This window comes from Crinia signifera, chromosome 5, assembly GCF_055691185.1.
Source record: "Crinia signifera chromosome 5, ASM5569118v1, whole genome shotgun sequence".
Classification (NCBI taxonomy): domain Eukaryota; kingdom Metazoa; phylum Chordata; class Amphibia; order Anura; family Myobatrachidae; genus Crinia; species Crinia signifera.
The window spans coordinates 10,244,100-10,262,011 of NC_139221.1; the positions used below are offsets into that span (position 1 = coordinate 10,244,100).

General features: G+C 46.8%; 1 protein-coding gene across 1 annotated transcript in view; it reads left to right on the top strand.

Annotated features, from left to right (window-relative positions):
• The window catches only part of OBSCN (obscurin, cytoskeletal calmodulin and titin-interacting RhoGEF), a 332,859-nt gene that overhangs the window by 180,518 nt on the left and 134,429 nt on the right, over positions 1–17,912 (top strand). Inside the window, exons 67-73 of the mRNA XM_083186473.1 lie at positions 1,648–1,920; positions 4,757–5,029; positions 5,277–5,564; positions 8,377–8,646; positions 9,831–11,180; positions 13,255–13,533; positions 16,907–16,982. Coding sequence (XP_083042599.1) covers positions 1,648–1,920; positions 4,757–5,029; positions 5,277–5,564; positions 8,377–8,646; positions 9,831–11,180; positions 13,255–13,533; positions 16,907–16,982 — 2,809 coding nt within the window. The remainder of the gene's footprint in view (positions 1–1,647; positions 1,921–4,756; positions 5,030–5,276; positions 5,565–8,376; positions 8,647–9,830; positions 11,181–13,254; positions 13,534–16,906; positions 16,983–17,912) is intronic.

Here is a 17,912-nt window from a genome sequence, read left to right on the forward strand (position 1 = left end):
ATTGGGCCTGATTCATTTTTGCAATCGATGCAGATGTTCATGCATCGTTTTGCTACGGTGGGTCCCTGAAAACCCCCAAAAGCTCCCATGGCACATTGCGCTGTTATAATGAAATGTTTTTTGAAATAATGCGCACGGGGATTGGGGCGTTATGGGCGTGGCGATGAGAATGGTTTAGTGGGCATCTCAGGCTTTGCCCATTCAGAAGCTTAGGTGTCCACCTGGGAGGGGATGGTAAGCACCATCTGCATGAAGTCACGGAAGGGTCATTGCCAATGGTCCCGGCATTTGCCGCATTTACGAATGCCACGGACGTAGGCCCACATTGCGAATTTGCAGCACATTTTTTAATTGACCCTTTTTTACCCAGTCAATTGTGCCAAGACCCAAAAGCAACCCCTTCCACACTACCAAAAAAAGCCCAAAACAGTGCTTTGTGTTTTTAAATAATTACGTGAAATAATTTGCGAACAAGTTAAAATGTCGCCGGTTTGCCGGGAGTTTCATTTAAATTCAAATTCATGTTCCCTGATTGGTACAAACAAGGGTTTTTTTTGTGTGCAAGATATTTTGTTGACATGACTGCAATGTTTTCTGTTATTTTGGTGGGCTGGTAACCAGTAGATACCCAGGATGTAAATTTACTAAGATGGGATCTTACCATAGCAACCAATCAGATTTTATTTATTTATTTAGCACCTTAGAAGATAATTGATATGATCTGATTGGTTGATATGGGCAATAGAACTCCCATTTTAGCAAATTAACCCCATAATCTTGCAGTGATTTTTAGATATGTGGGGCCAAATGTAATAGGGTGAGAGTTTCAGAAAGTGAGAGATTTTGGGAGGGTTTCCCCTGTTTTTTAAAGCAGCAATCAATTACATGGCAAAATCAACCTGGTTTTGCAGTGTAAATGATTGCTGCTTTAAAAAACATGGGAAAACTCTCCCAAAATCTCTCACTTTCTGAAACTCTCACCCTATTACATTTGGCCCACGATGTCATACAGTGGCTAGTGATGTCATCACCACAATATTTATTTGGAAGGTAACTTTAGATTACAAGGATTTATGGGGCCTGAAACTCTTATCCATTAGACTGTTGATTTCAGATTATAAAGTATGTTATTATGAGCAGGGCTGCTGTCAGAAAATATGGAGCCCAGGACTGACCAAATAGACAGGCCCCCTCTTCACCTTCTCCAACCCCTTGTGTGCCTAGGTAGACCCCTGTGATCTATTCGCACTACTCTACATTGTTCAAGGGAAATGTGAACTATGATTATGACGTATTATATTGCATAGACTCCAGTCCTGGGCCTATTTCTGTCCGGACCTGAAGTCCCAGCAGTCCTGTCCTAATGGTGACCTATAAGTATTACAAATGATCAAGTTCTGTTATCACATAGAAACCTGTGACCTGCAATCATTCCCTTCCTGGTCTTTATTTGGTAAAAGAACTCATGAGAAGCGTGTTACAACCTGATAATGTACAACTTGGAGTGTATTATACTCTACAAGCAAAGGGCAGGACAGTAGAGCCGTCTGGCAAGTTCAGTTTGCCACGTTTGGTGGTAGTTGGCGTTTTGAGGCAGTCATTGTTGGGTCCGGTTTTATAACGGTCTTGTTTTGTGTTTTCCAATAGCAAAGAATAAAATATTGCAAGGGCTGGAGAACATAGATGTGGTGGAGGGAGGGGAAGCCCTGTTTGAGTGTTACCTGTCTAAGCCCGAGTGCTACAACTACAACTGGCTGGTGGACGATGAGCCGGCAAAGACGTCTGAGAACGTTGAGATGGTTTTCTTTGAGAACGGCCGGCGGCACCTTCTCTTGCTGAAGAACCTCACAGCCCAGGACAGTTGCCGAGTGACTTTCATGGCTGGCGATGTGGTTTCTTCAGCTTTCCTGAGTGTCCGAGGTAAGGCCTGAGGCCGCAGCATGTCGGTGAGCTGGCTGTGACATCACTGGCTCTGCGCTTACGTGTCACTCGGGCAGTCTAGACAGGGTGTTTCTGTAGCTCTCCACTCACTCAGTAAGACGTACGATAGAGTAGTACCACCATCATCATTGGCTGCTGTCTGCACAAGAGCATACTTGTTGGAACCTCTTATTATTGACTGTAGTATACACTGTGTAGTCTGGTCATAAGAAACAGCACCATCAATAGTTACTCCAAAGCTAACATACAGGAAAAGAGGGGTTAGGAACAATGTCAGATGGTCTTAGACTGGTACCTTCACTGGGGCAGCCCTGATGGAGAGGGATCTTGCAATCCCTCTCCTGTGGAGAGCAGGAGATCCCAATGACCCCCGCATTATTTTCCACATTGTGGTCCATTTGGGGGCCGAAAGGGGGATCAAAGAGATCATATATGCACTCGTTTTACCTCTTAGTGATCGCCGGGACACAGCGTTATGTTTCATCAATTACATAATAAGATAGACAACAAGAAATTATACATACAGACATCACGACAGAGAGGCTAGCGCCATCAAAGAAACGGGGAATATTGGTGGGAAAAGTAGTATAAATTGCTTATCTTGAAACATAATATAAGTGGATTTGAGATTTAAAGTTGACCAATGGATCTGAATTGGAAGAGTTTTGCCAATATACTGTATGCTTATAACTAAATATATATTTTCTGCCTGTGGGTTCACTTCTTGCGGTGTGAGTTGGGGGTACAGTTATGAAACATGAAAGGAGATAACTGTTACGGGGCAAATTGGAACTTCTCTGGCTTTAAATGTCAGTGGTATGATTAGCATTGACCACCATACCCAGAATCCTTTGCTTCACTCATGGTGTGACTAAGAGCTATATACTCATACGACTAGCCTCAATACACCATGCAGCACAAGATGCCACCAGGTCCCATGAATTGGGCACCCTTTTCATCTGAAAATACATCTTAATCAGAACGTGATGGATTAGGATGCGCCAGAAGACTGTGCAACCTCGTAGCACTTTGTGTACACATAAGAGACTCAGTCGCACACAGATATACAAGAGTCATATATACAAATTAGGGTACTCTTTACTTAGTACGGCGCCCGTCGCGGGCATCGCGGGTACATTTATGTATGGCCGCGACGCGACCGACGCGATGCCCGCGATTTCCCATTGAAATCAATGTAAAACATGAAAATCGTGTCGGTCGCGTCGCGGCCGGCCATAAACGTACCCGCGATGCCCGCGACGCGATGCTCCCGATTTCCCATAGGAAGCAATGTTAAAAGCCGCGATGGACCCGATTTTAGTGTTAAATGCCTCAATCCACCCGATTTGGCCATAGGAATCAATGTTAAATGGGCCACAGAGCCCATTAACCCTTAAATGTCCCCCCAAATTTTTAACGCCACCCCACGATCCATGCCAACCCGAAGCGTGGCGAGCGCAGCGAGCCCGCGAGGGGCGGCGGTACGCGTCCTCCGACCTTTTCATGCCCTACTATCCACGTCGGCGTGGTGTGAGAATAGAATAGTGTGGCGAGCGCAGCGAGCCACCGAGCCCGAAGCGTGGCGAGCGCAGCGAGCCCCGCGAGGGGACGCGGATACCTTCACAGTTATACGCGTCCCCTCGCGGGCTTCACAGGTGTCCGTGGCGACACGGACACCTGTGAAGCCCGCGAGGGGACGCGTCTACCTGTGAAGGTATCCGCGTCCCCTCGCGGGGCTCGCTGCGCTCGCCACGCTTCGGGCTCGGTGGCTCGCTGCGCTCGCCACACTATTCTATTCTCACACCACGCCGACGTGGATAGTAGGGCATGAAAAGTTCGGAGGACGCGTACCGCCGCCCCTCGCGGGCTCGCTGCGCTCGCCACGCTTCGGGTTGGCGTGGATCGTGGGGTGGCGTCAAAAATTGGGGGGGACATTTAAGGGTTAATTGGGCCTAATTCAGGGTTAATATGGCCAAATCGGGTCAATTGAGCCATTTAACAGTGAAATCGCGGTCAATCAGCTTTTTTAACATTGTTCCCTATGGAAAAATCGCGGTGATCGCGGTCATCGCGGGCATCGCGACCATCCAATTTTACCCGCGATGCCCGCGATGACCGCGATCACCGCGATTTTTACCCGCGATGACCACGATTTTGATCGTTGGCGCCCTTCTAGGTAAAGAGTACCCAAATTAGTATAGTCTCCCGGTGCATCCTAATTGTGTCATGTTGCATCTAAGATACATTTTCAGAAGAAGAAAAAATGCTAGGAGAGTCACATGATACCTGACTTTAGATAAATGGTGTATCAAATCAACAGTAGATAATAGTCCCTGGTATAAAGTTTAATAATTGCCAAAAACTAGAGATGAGTGAAATTCTTAATATTGATCTTTGAATATTTGACTTTTTCCATATTTGGTTGCAGCTTTTTACGCGTTTCACATTTTGGCGTTCCGCGCAATGTTCCTTTTAGTCATATTTGTTTTTTTTCAGGATTTCCCCCAACGATTTTCCTTTGTTATACCCCAACCAGGCAACAGGGCAGAATGAAATGCCACTATCTATGTCCCGTCTCTATTTGTAACCTCTTAATTCGGCAAAATGCGTAATTACACATTCAAAGTGGAGTTCCGCCAAGAAGCCTTCCTCCGCTTCACTCATCTCTACTGAGTGCATAGCTTGTTTGATGTGTTGTTTATATATCGATGAAATACCCATATATACATTTGCACATGTATTTTGCTTGGTACAGTATGGATAGGTTGGCATTGGAGTTTAGTTTGCTACAGTGTGTGTGTGTGTTTGAATCCAGGGTGGCGCCTGGAAGTTCTGAAGCCTCCAGCTGACACCGAAGTCACTCTAGGAGACAAGACAGCATTTAGCTGTGTGTTAAGTGAAGCCGTTCCCGTAAATGAGGTCGACTGGTATTTAAATGGACTACCCATCCAGCCGGATGAACACTGGTCCATGACTGTAGACGAGAACCAGTATACACTCATTCTTAAAGACGCCCAACCGTATCACTCTGGAGAAGTGGTATTTGCCTCAAGAGATGTAGTTGCTTCGGCAAAATTGGTGACTCTAGGTAAGTCCCTGGCTGTCAAACTTGCCTATTTAATATGAGTTGCTTGCATGCAATATTATGACCTTATCAAAGTTTACTCATTAAAGCCCATCCTGCACATCGATCTCAGATAATAAGTTCTAGAACAAGGGCACCAAGATGATGTTGATGTAGAAAGTGGTATTTTTTTAAAAAAGTTGGAGAACGTCTTCCGATCTATGTAAAGGAATAAAATAATGATCTTACTGGGACTCTGTTGTACCTTTAGCTCTCCCCGATCCCCCAGAAGACCCAGAGGTTGTAAGTAAGAGCAGCCGCACCTTGACTCTGTCTTGGTTCACGCCCTTGAGTGATGGTGGATCTCCCATCATTGGATACAATGTTGAAATGAAAGCCCCAGGTGGGGACTGGGAGCAGTGCAACATGGAAATTATTCAAAGCATGGAATATGTTGTGCAAAATCTCCAACCTGGCCAGGCCTACCGGTTCCGCATTGCCTCCATAAGCAAAGTCGGTGTTGGGGAGCCGGTTCACTTACCACAAACGGTACAGCTAGGTGAGAACCTGTGGCTTCGCACCTTGAGCTGCAAAGTCCTATGTAGACATTCTGTCTCGCATGGCTTATTTTGCTGATACAATGGGCCGAGAAACTTGAAATGTGATGGACCATGAACGTATACAGTATTTCTGAAGTTTTGCTCTTTTACTTAAACTTCTGTGCTGCTTTCACTGGAGCCTTCCACGTACAACAGGCAGCTTTTCTTGTAGCTTCCTTAGGGCATGGCTATTACGCAGTGTTATTTTTTAAGCTTTTCTTTTTTGCTCAATGAATGAAAGTGACATTTGTGTACAATAGTGTTTAAGTATTTCCATAAGTAGAGTATCAGTGATACCTTTTTGTTAGCTGCAAAGAAATTCACACTGAAATGCAGGGCCGGATTATAATGGGGGCACAAGGGGTCAGTACCCCTGGGCCCCCCTCTAGCTAGGGGCCCCCTGTGGTTGGCATGTATTTTAAAAAAAAAGGTTTTGTGCATGGGAGTGGGGTAATGCTGCAGCTTCACCAATCTGACAATGATTAATGGTGCTGATCATCGGGAGCCAAGTGTGCAGTGCATTACTGGGAGTTGACTAGGTCCCATGACACTTTGCACCAGAGGGCAGAGGCTGAAACGTTTGTGCTGAGCTCTGATTACTGGAGCTCATTACATGCTTCTCAGGCCCATGTATAACAGCAGCAGCAGCCTAGTCATGGGAGGGTTTTTAATCAGAGGCAGCACTGGGACTCTGAGGTCTCCTACAGAGTAAGGTGCAGAGGGACAAACACAGGCTTTTCATGTGGTATGTATGTATGTATGTGTGTGTGTGTATGTGTGTGTATGTATGTATCCCCTGAAGTTACCCATTGACCAAGTTTATACTGCCTTTACTCTGTGTTTTGACAGTGTAATATTCCCCCATGCAGTTTGCGGCCAGTAATCACAAGTGCAAGGGGGCCCCCCTGTCTAAAGTGCCCCGGCCCCCCGAAGGCTTAATCTGGCACTGCTGAAAAGCCCAGTAGGCTTGGGTCAAAACCTACTGGGTATGGACCTTCAGTATGGACCTTCCTACCTTCAGAATGGACATTGGGGGTAGGAACCCTTTGGTCTGCAACCAACATTTATGAGAAAGCAGGATAAAGACTAATAAGAATATGACTGAGTAGATTATTAGTGAGTTTGGGCACGTTGGGCCTAGTAGAACGCAGCAGGAATTGAAGGTGCTGAAGTTTACACAGGTTGAGGGATTTTACACGGATCGAGGGATTAGGCGGAGTGGGGGGATATCCCTGCTAAGTACAAAATAGGAACAGCACTGAGCCGACTGTTACGGAAAATAGATTTTGTTTTGCAAAATGACAAAAAGGGAGGAAAGAGCGCATTTTTTAGGGATGTGCAATGATTTTTGCTCTAGGAAAGGGCCTACACTGCAGTCCTTTTAGGTACATGAGAATACAATTGAAGAGTATATGCATTGAACTTTTTACTGTATAAGCAACAGTGGGTGAAACAGAAGTGTATATCTGCAGTGACACAGGTAGGTGGTGCTGCTGAGCACTTTCTTCCACTCCTGGAATTTTATGACTATTCTCTAACTGGTTGGATGTGCACCTGGTACCGCTTGATGTGCAAGGTTATTCATATGATGAGCGTATGAAAAGAATACAATGTGGTCGTACATACTGTATGTCACAGAATTAAGTATCTTTTAGAAAAATGACAGTTAGGGGCTGGTTCAGTCTCCATTTACTTTATCTCTCTCCAAGACTTAGGTGCTGATTCTGATTCACACGCTGCGACCCGAATGGGTCCCTGCCTCAAATTTGCCCCTACCCCGATGGTCGGGATTTGCAATTGCGCATTTGTGCACATGTGCAAACCCCGACTTCGAACGGTCACGGCGAGTTTCTCATTCGCCAGGGTAGTTCGCAGAGTGGAGGGAGGGCTGGGGGCGGACAGTGACTCGGTTGGGCCGATGCCTGCAGGGTGCAGGCGGCTGACATCGCATGGCGTCAGCCGCCCACCCTCTCTTCGTCCCGGCGGCCACATATATAAGTCAGAAAGCAGGGGAAATCACTCGATGGTCGCTGATTCTGATGCGTCAGGATGAGAAGTCAGGTGAAATTGGGCAAATGGCATCTTATCTGATGCGCGGTCCCGTGTGCATCGAATAAGAGCCCCTAGATCGCAAATGCTATATGTAGAATATGTTGGACCGGACAGTCTCCAGCAGCACTTGCTGGGATGGCATCGATATATCACATGCGATCCCCGGCCGGTTCAAGGGTTATTGGCTGTGACTTCTCATCGCAGTAATGTATGGGGGCCTTTACAGTTACTAGACGGATTATAGTTTAGGCTGCCCTGCTAATACAGTAATAGGAAATCTGGTTGTGTGGTGTAATAATAATAATATTAATTAGAATTATTAATATTATTATATTTCATAAAATGAATGAAACCGTAGATGTGCATTCAGTGAGAAGACTCGCCGATGTAGGACAATTGCCGGCTTCCGCGCCTGTATCGCTCGTCACCATGTTCTTGGCCTTTTTACCAAACGCATTTTTCCTTTGATAAGTCAAAACCTATAATGAATACAAAAAGTCATGTCAAAAAGGCAACTGTACCGCTGATTCCTTCAGAGTTCCCGTTGTTTGTCTGCATCATGCTACCTACATCGCAAACAAGACCAACATTCTACCTAAGTGGGGCCTATGTGTATTCTCACCTGTTACCCGTAGTTATTATACCTGGCTTATACTGTATATGCTTTTCTGGAGTAACTCGGCTCTCTGTAAGATAGGTAACTGTGTGTCTCCATTGCAGAGGACTCAGTTACTGTAAAACAACAGCTGGAAAACAAAACTGCCAGTGAGGGAGAAAGCATCCGGCTGGAGTGTGAGCTTTCCAAAGAAACGCGTGAGGTCACCTGGACAAAGGAGAATGAGCCGCTGCAACCGGGGAAAAAATATGAGTTCACTTCACAGGACAAAAAACAGATTCTGATCATTCGTAATGTTTCTGCTGATGACCGAGGAACGTATTCCTGTGCGACTGCATCCGGCGATAAGACCTCAGCGACCGTGTCATTGGGAAGTAAGTCTATTTTTGTTTGTTTAATGGCTACAAAGATGGATCACATTATAAAGAAGCATGAGCAAAATGCTGCACTGATCAAAAAGGTAAGTTACTGAACAATGTATAAAATATTCCTGACACTTCGCCTGCAGCTGTTGTTACTCTCCAGCAACATTTACATACTGTATTTATATGTGGTTGTTATTGGTAGTCCTTTCATGCAAGCAAACTTGCAATCTTTCTAATATATTAGATACTATATTACAGCTATATGTCCTGGCTGCTGAGCTATAACCCAGCATTATAGATTACTATAACATCAGCTAGAAAACCTACCCCAGCTTAAACATAATAAATTAGTGTCTACAGCTGTCAGAGATGCTTTTATTCTTAAAATAGGATAGAGATTCTGTCACTGCGAGCCCATGTGACCATGTGTAGCCAATCAAGAATCCTTACTAAAAAGACCGAATGCAATAAATGTAGTCCTGTTGACAGATTTATTTAGAATACTGTTTTGACTAACTAACCACTCACTTTAATTGCACTACTTGCACTTAATGTTAAAAATCATGTATGTGCAGGTGTTGATATTGTAGAGTAATATAAGCACACACCTACAGTTGACTGAAACTACAGGTATAAACAGCCTCGTAACTTCACCAGTGTTGCTATGATAGATACAGGTATAGCTGTACTCACTGTTACATGCCCACTGGTTCTCATGGAGCAGGGCAGGGTGTCATACAGCTCACCACTAGGTGAGTGTGCTGGTGCCGGGTAGTGCGGGAACAATGGAATCATTGTTGATTGCAGGTAGTCATAGGTCTCTCTGTAGCTACATTAAGTGGAAAACGTGTCTTCCACTGTGAGGATTTAACACATTCTCATAGTTCCAAAATAGTTCCGCACGTGCTCCGTAGAGAGCCATCATGGAATAAGGCATGAAGCCTCCCTGGAGAACAGGAGGACTCGAATCTGTGCAGTAGCACATTTTTTTTTCAACTCTTAATTTACTGAATTGTGGGGCTAAATCATCTTGTTAAAACTGAAATGTAAATTGTTGCTGCACTATGTCCACATAATTAGTTACAGTGCTGAACTATTTTGCCGGATAGTCCAAAAAACATTTATTGTTCCAATCATCGCGGACTTGTGTTGCTGAACATTCTGCATCTCAATGTGTTTATATGTCTTTTCAGTTCCAACAATCATGGAACCAATCTCAATCCAAGAAGCTTTTAGTGCCGCTTTCGAAAGGAATGGCCTTGGACTTGAGGATGAAGACGGCTCACAGCCGAACTTGCCACCAGAAGCCGCTCAAGAAGGAGATTTGCATTTATTATGGGAAGCACTGGCCAAAAAGAGGAGAATGAGCAAGGAGCCCACCTTGGATTCCATCTCCGAGGTTCCAGAAGAAGATGATAAGCTTAAACGGAAAAAGGAGGCAGAAAGACGTGCCGACTTTTCTGGCTACACCTCTGAGGATGTAGCCAAAACCAGTGAGGCTGATTTCTCACTGACAAGTTCTGATGATGAGTCCCGAGCTGGGACACCATCTTTGGTCTCTTATCTTAAAAAAGCTGGTAAGTCCACTATTACGTATGGATCCAAGGTTCAAACACTATCTACAAGCAAGTTCTTCAAGCACTTTGAAACCCCTGAAGTTAAGGAGACCAAGACGCCTGCCCCTGAGGCAGAGGCTGACTTAGCAGAAATGTTTGACGATGACCCCGCGATGGACAAAGCAGCTGTAAAAATCCAGGCTGCTTTCAAGGGATATAAAGCAAGGAAGGTGATAAAACAACAGGAATGTCCAGTTTTTGCAGAAACATTCAAAGACTTTTCTGTTGAGCCAGGTGGAACTGTTCACCTTGAATGTGTGGCCATCAGTAAAACGGATATTACCACACGTTGGCTGAAAGACGACCAGGAGCTCTCTGATGGTCGTCATTATCATATTGATGACTACACCGATGGAACCTGCTCCTTAATTATTACGGCTGTAGAACTTCAAGACACTGGAAAATATACATGCGAAGTCTCAAACAAGTTTGGAGCAGTGTCTCATAGTGCAAAGCTGGTGGTGGGTGATGGAGTTCCAGAAGTTGTCCCAAAGCCGATGCCCTCTCCAGCCAAACTCTGTACTGACAGCGAGACAGAAGGTTCCTCTGGAAGCGAGTTGGACGATGCCTTCCGAAAAGCAGGAAGGAGACTTCACAAGATCTTTAAATCTAAATCTTCCCTTGAAATGTCTGAAGAGGAATTATTTGTTAGTGCTGACGAGGGAGAACTACCCCCGATAGACCACCAAACCTACCGGGAAGATGATAGATACATCTATATCAAGTTTGAAATCATATCAGAAGCTTCGGTTGCGGCTACAAGATTCCGAGAAATGTTCTCCGCCATGGGCATCCCAGTTAAAATTGATATTTTAAACCAAGGCCCAAAAAAGATTGAGCTACGGATAATGAAAGTGGAAACTGGGACCACAGAGCAACATCGACTTGAAGCAAAACAACAAATGACTTTATTGACATCAGACACAGGTTAGGATGATATAATATAAGAGAATTGTATTAGATATAAGAGTGAGTGTATCCGGTATAATCGTGAGGGTATTAGATATAAGGGTGAGGGTATCCGGTATAATGATGAGAGTATTAGATATAATGGTGAGGGTATCAGGTATATTGCTGAGGGTATTAGATATAAGAATGAGGGTATCAGGTATAATGGTGATGGTATTAGATATAAGGGTGAGGGTATTACATATAAGGGTAAGGGTATTAGATATAAGAGTGAGGGTATCAGGTATGTTGGTGAGGGTATTAGATATAAGAGTGAGGGTATCAGGTATAAGGGTGAGGGTATTAGATATAATGGTGAGGGTATTAGATATAATGGTGATTGTATTAGATATAAGGGTGAGGGTATCCGGTATATTGGTGAGGGTATTAGATATAATCGTGAGGGTATTAGATATAAGGGTGAGGGTATCCGGTATATTGGTGAGGGTATTAGATATAAGGGTGAGGGTATTAGATATAATGGTGAGGGTATTAGATATAATGGTGAGGGTATTAGATATTGGAGTGAGGGTATCCGGTATAATGGTGAGGGTATTAGATATAAGGGTGAGGGTATTAGATATAATGGTGAGGGTATTAGATATTGGAGTGAGGGTATCCGGTATAATGGTGAGGGTATTAGATATAATGGTGAGGGTATTAGATATTGGAGTGAGGGTATCCCGTATAATGGTGAGGGTATTAGATATAAGGGTGAGGGTATTAGATATTGGAGTGAGGGTATCCGGTATAATGGTGAGGGTATTAGATATAATGGTGAGGGTATTAGATATAATAGTGAGGGTATTAGATATTGGAGTGAGGGTATCCGTTATAATGGTGAGGGTATTAGATATAAGGGTGAGGGTATTAGATATAATGGTGAGGGTTTTCGATATTGGAGTGAGGGTATCCGGTATATTGGTGAGAGTATTAGATAAATGGTATTAGATATAAGGGTGAGGGTATCCGGTATAATGGTGAGGGTATTAGATATTGGAGTGAGGGTATCCGGTATAATGGTGAGGTATTAGATATAATGGTGAGGGTATTAGATATAAGAGTGAGGGTATCCTGTATAATGGTGAGGGTATTAGATATAAGGGTGAGGGTATTAGATATAATGGTGAGGGTATCAGATATTAGAGTGAGGGTATCCGGTATAATGGTGAGGGTATTAGATATAATGGTGAGGGTATTAGATATTGGAGTGAGGGTATCCGGTATAATGGTGAGGGTATTAGATATAAGGGTGAGGGTATCAGATATTAGAGTGAGGGTATCCGGTATAATGGTGACGGTTAGGGTATTAGAGTAAGTGAAGGCAGCTGCACATTTGACCTAAGGCATCATGCAAATGTGTCCTAAGTTCTATCAGATCCAATTTAGCTATAATAACCTGTTTAGCTTATGAACTGACAGATATTGACCCAGTGTAGTATATCCGTGATCTGAGAGGAGTCATACTGAGCAGATCAATCCTCAAATGCAGGATAACGTTTGGGTCAAATACGTCCAAGTCTTAACATACAAAAATGGCATTTAGCATCCGGCCACATTGGCCTCATTCCCATGTACAGTATCAGTGCTCTGCATGGGAACGTATATCTCGCCCCATAACTTTATACTTTAGCCTGTGTGGAGATCCATACAATTCTGGCAGTAATTGGCTTTGGTCAGCAGGGAGGAAGTATTTATCATGGTTCCGATGAGACAAATAAATCAAATTACTCCCTACTGCATAAAACATTACAGCTTGGGATTTATTAATAATAATAATAATAATAATCGTATCTTTATAACGCTCTTTATTCAATAGGATTCAAGGTGTCCAACAGATATAATTAATGTAATACAGTACAGGAAAAATGGAGTACAGGAAAGAGTTTCATAGACAATACTTAAGGGAATTACGGAAATGCTTGAGTAAACAGGAAAGTCTTGAGTCTGTTTTTTTGAAGAATTCTAGAGTTTGTTTCTTGGTCTCACCATAATGCTTTATATGGCAGATGTGTCTTTAACAGTTATTACATGTTTTTGGTATATATTTTAGCCCCTATATTTATTACCGAACTTCAAAACCAGGAGGTTCAAGATGGCTACCCGGTTAGTTTTGACTGTGTCGTTATCGGGAAACCGATGCCGAGTGTGCGCTGGTTTAAGGACGGGAAGGTGATAGAAGAAGACGACCATTACATGATCAACGAGGACCAGGAAGGTTGTCACCAGCTCATTATCACCGCTGTCATACCCCAAGACATGGGGGTCTACAGATGTCTGGCGGAAAACAGAATGGGAGTCGCTTCAACCAAGGCTGAACTTAGGGTGGACAGTAAGTATTGTGCTTAAGTGTAAGGTATAATGCTGTATAGCTGGAATGTATAGGTTATTTATGTAGCTATAGGTGGCCAAGTGATCTGCCAGTAGATGAACAGCTATATTCTCTGGCTCCCTCTCCTGGTGACTCTAACGGGGTTGGCCTGGCCCACAAGGGTACCACTGGAATGGCAGTGGGTGTGTGCATTAGTACCACGGGTGGTGGAGTGGTGAAGGGTTGCTACAGGTGCGGGAGGGTGTCCGGTGGTGCTGCGGGTGTGGGAGGGTCGGGTGTGGGTGTGCTGCAGGTGGGGGAGGGCGTCTGGTGGTGCTATGGGTGTGGGAGGTGTGGGTGTGCTGCAGGTGGGGGAGGGCGTCCGGTGGTGCTGTGGGTGTGGGATAGTCGGGTGTGGGTCTGCTGCAGGTGGGGGAGGGTGTCCGGTGGTGCTGTGGGTGTGGGAGGGTCGGTGTGGGTGTGCTGCAGGTGGGGGACAGTGTCTGGTGGTGCTGTGAGTGTGGGAGGGTCGGTGTGGGTGTGCTGCAGGTGGGGGAGGGTGTCCGGTGGTGCTGTGGGTGTGGGAGGGTCGGATGTGGGTGTGCTGCAAGTGGGTGAGGGTGTCCGGTGGTGCTGTGGGTGTGGGAGGGTTGGTGTGGGTGTGCTGCAGGTGGGGGACGGTGTCCGGTGGTGCTGTGGGTGTGGAAGGGTCGGGTGTGGGTGGGTGTGCTGCAGGTGGGGGAGGGTGTCTGGTGGTGCTGTGGGTGTGGGAGGGTCGGTGTGGGTATGCTGCAGGTGGGGGATGGTGTCCGGTGGTGCTGTGGGTGTGGGAGGGTCGGTGTGGGTGTGCTGCAGGTGGGGGACGGTGTCCGGTGGTGCTGTGGGTGTGGTAGGGTTGGTGTGGGTGTGCTGCAGGTGGGGGAGGGTGTCCGGTGGTGCTGTGGGTGTGGAAGGGTCGGGTGTGGGTGGGTGTGCTGCAGGTGGGGGAGGGTGTCCGGTGGTGCTGTGGGTGTGAGGGTCGGGTGTGGGTGTGCTGCAGGTGGGGGAGGGTGTCCGGTGGTGCTGTGGGTTTGGGAGGGTCGGGTGTGGGTGTGCTGCAGGTGGGGGAGGGTGTCCGGTGGTGCTGTGGGTGTGGGATAGTCGGGTGTGGGTGTGCTGCAGGTGGGGGAGGGTGTCCAGTGGTGCTGTGGGTGTGGGAGGGTCGGTGTGGGTGTGCTGCAGGTGGGGGAGGGTGTCCGGTGGTGCTGTGGGTTTGGGATGGTCGGGTGTGGGTGTGCTGCAGGTGGGGGAGGGTGTCTGGTGGTGCTGTGGGTGTGGGAGGGTCGGGTGTGGGTGGGTGTGCTGCAGGTGGGGGAGGGTGTCCGGTGGTGCTGTGGGTGTGAGGGTCGGGTGTGGGTGTGCTGCAGGTGGGGGAGGGTGTCCGGTGGTGCTGTGGGTTTGGGAGGGTCGGGTGTGGGTGTGCTGCAGGTGGGGGAGGGTGTCCGGTGGTGCTGTGGGTGTGGGAGGGTCGGTGTGGGTGTGCTGCAGGTGGGGGAGGGTGTCCGGTGGTGCTGTGGGTGTGGGATAGTCGGGTGTGGGTGTGCTGCAGGTGGGGGAGGGTGTCCAGTGGTGCTGTGGGTGTGGGAGGGTCGGTGTGGGTGTGCTGCAGGTGGGGGAGGGTGTCCGGTGGTGCTGTGGGTGTGGGATGGTCGGGTGTGGGTGTGCTGCAGGTGGGGGAGGGTGTCTGGTGGTGCTGTGGGTGTGGGAGGGTCGGGTGTGGGTGTGCTGCAGGTGGGGGACGGTGTCCGGTGGTGCTGTGGGGGTGGTAGGGTCGGTGTGGGTGTGCAGCAGGTGGGGGAGGGTGTCCGGTGGTGCTGTGGGTGTGGAAGGGTCGGGTGTGGGTGGGGGAGGGTGTCTGGTGGTGCTGTGGGTGTGAGAGGGTCGGGTGTGGGTGGCTGTGCTGCAGGTGGGGGAGGGTGTCTGGTGGTGCTGTGGGTGTGAGAGGGTCGGGTGTGGGTGTGGGTGTGCTGCAGGTGGTGCTTACTTACTTACACTGCTTTATCACTTGCAAGTCTCTGAGTGATGATTTTTTCCTGATGAGAGATTGGGGAGGGGCGATCTCGGCAAGTGCTGCGCTGATAGGCTATTAGCCCCGATCTGTCACTCTATGACTCCGCCCAGCGTTATATACACAGTCACAGAGTGACAGATCTGGGTGTTATATAGGAGATACGTACATGTAATATTTTCGGTACTTTTTTCCTAGCACGGCGCCCGCGATTTTGATTGTATTGATCGGGTCGGAAAAATCGCGTCGATCGCATCGCATGCCAACCAAATCGCATGCGATGCGACCAACGCGATCGACCCGATTTTTACATTGGAATCAATGTAAAATGGTCCCTGAGACCTGATTTTACATTGATTTCAATGTAAAAAGCCCCAAAACCCCCCATTTTGGCATTATAATGGCCCGCGACCGACGCGATCAACCCGATTTTGACTTTAAAAATAATTTAACATTATTCTCTATGGGAAAATCGCGTTGATTATTAGGGGCCGCGATGGACGCGATCAACGCGATTTTCTCTTTCACTGGCAAATTAGCAGGTGATTGACAGAAAATCGGGTCCATCGCGTTGATTGTATGCCTTAAGTACCTTAAACTTAAGGCATACAATCAACGAGACGGGCGCCGTGCTAGGAAATAAGTACCATATTTTCCACTGGTCTCTTATTCCTTGCCGCAGTCCAATAGGAAATGTCAGTTATGTATTACAGTGAACTTCCATGGCTTCATATAAAAGAGCTGAATAACTACCAATCAGAAGCAGCTATATAATGCTTCCCATTTTTAATGTATGGCTTTGAAAGTCCACCATCTGTTGTTTTTTGTGCTATTTCCCCTGATTAATAAACATATGTTTTCATAACAGAACACTTGCATATGCGACTATTTTTTAACCTGTCTAATAAACTATACTGTATTTTATTCTATTCCCTGATCCTGCACATGTGCCCATGTGGTTTGCCACATTTGCGGCTTGCTGCATGTCAGTGTAGTACATGCAGCTGAACACTAGATGGAGCACTTGCACAGCATAATATTTTCTTAAAGGTTTTTGTTTTTTTTTAATCATGTTTATTTAAAAGGTGTGTAATACCTGTGTGCACTACCGTTGTATAATACTTGTGTATATCTGTATGTAACACCTATGTGTAACACCTGTATAAATCACTTGTGTGTAACACCTGTGTGTAATACCTGTGTAACACCTGTATAAATCACCTGTGTGTAACACCTGTATAAATTACCTGTGTGTAACACCTGTGTAAATCACCTGTGTGTAACACACTGTGTGTAATACCTGTGTAACTCACCTGTGTATAACACTCCTTGTGTTTTATATTATAGTGACTAGCTCAGACTACGACACTGCGGAGGCAACAGAAACCTCGTCATACTTCAGTGCCCAGGGATATGCATCCAGGTAAGAGGGTGTTATACCTCCCATTACCCACAGGGGCAGTGCTGTGGTGTTATACCTCCCATTACCCACAGGGGCAGTGCTGTGCAGGATGTGCAATATATGGTCCCTGCTGCATAGGGTGACAGCAGTCCCAGGCCTGACTGATATCACACAGAGCGCTGCACACATCACACTGGTGATCCATAATACTCACTGCTATGTTCTAGGATATGTCTTACACTAGGGGGCAGTGCGTCACTGTACTCTAATACTCAGACCAGGGCAGATGACAGACATATCTGTATCACCCGTAGCGCCCCACAAGATTCTCATTCAGTCTGTTGCCCCCTGCTGGTGGCGCCTTTCAGTATCACCGTACCCACTGGTAGCGCCCCACCAGATTCTCATTCAGTCTGTTGCCCCCTGCTGGTGGTGCCTTTCAGTATCACCGTACCCACTGGTAGTGCCCCATCAGATTCTCATTCAGTCTGTTGCCCCCTGCTGGTGGTGCCTTTCAGTATCACCGTACCCGCTGGTAATGCCCCACTAGATTCTCATTCAGTCTGCTGCCCCCTGCTGGTGGCGCCTTTCAGTATCACCGTACCCACTGGTAGTGCCCCACCAGATTCTCATTCAGTCTGCTGCCCCCTGCTGGTGGCGCCATTCAGTATCACCGTAACCACTGGTAGTGCCCCACCAGATTCTCATTCAGTCTGCTGCCCCCTGCTCGTGGTGCCATTCAGTATCACCGTACCCACTGGTAGCGCCCCACCAGATTCTCATTCAGTCTGCTGGCCCCTGCTGGTGGCGCCTATCAGTATCACCGTACCCACTGGTAGTGCCCCATCAGATTCTCATTCAGTCTGCTGCCCCCTGCTGGTGGCGCCTTTCAGTATCACCGTACCCACTGGTAGCACCCCACCAGATTCTCATTCAGTCTGCTGCCCCCTG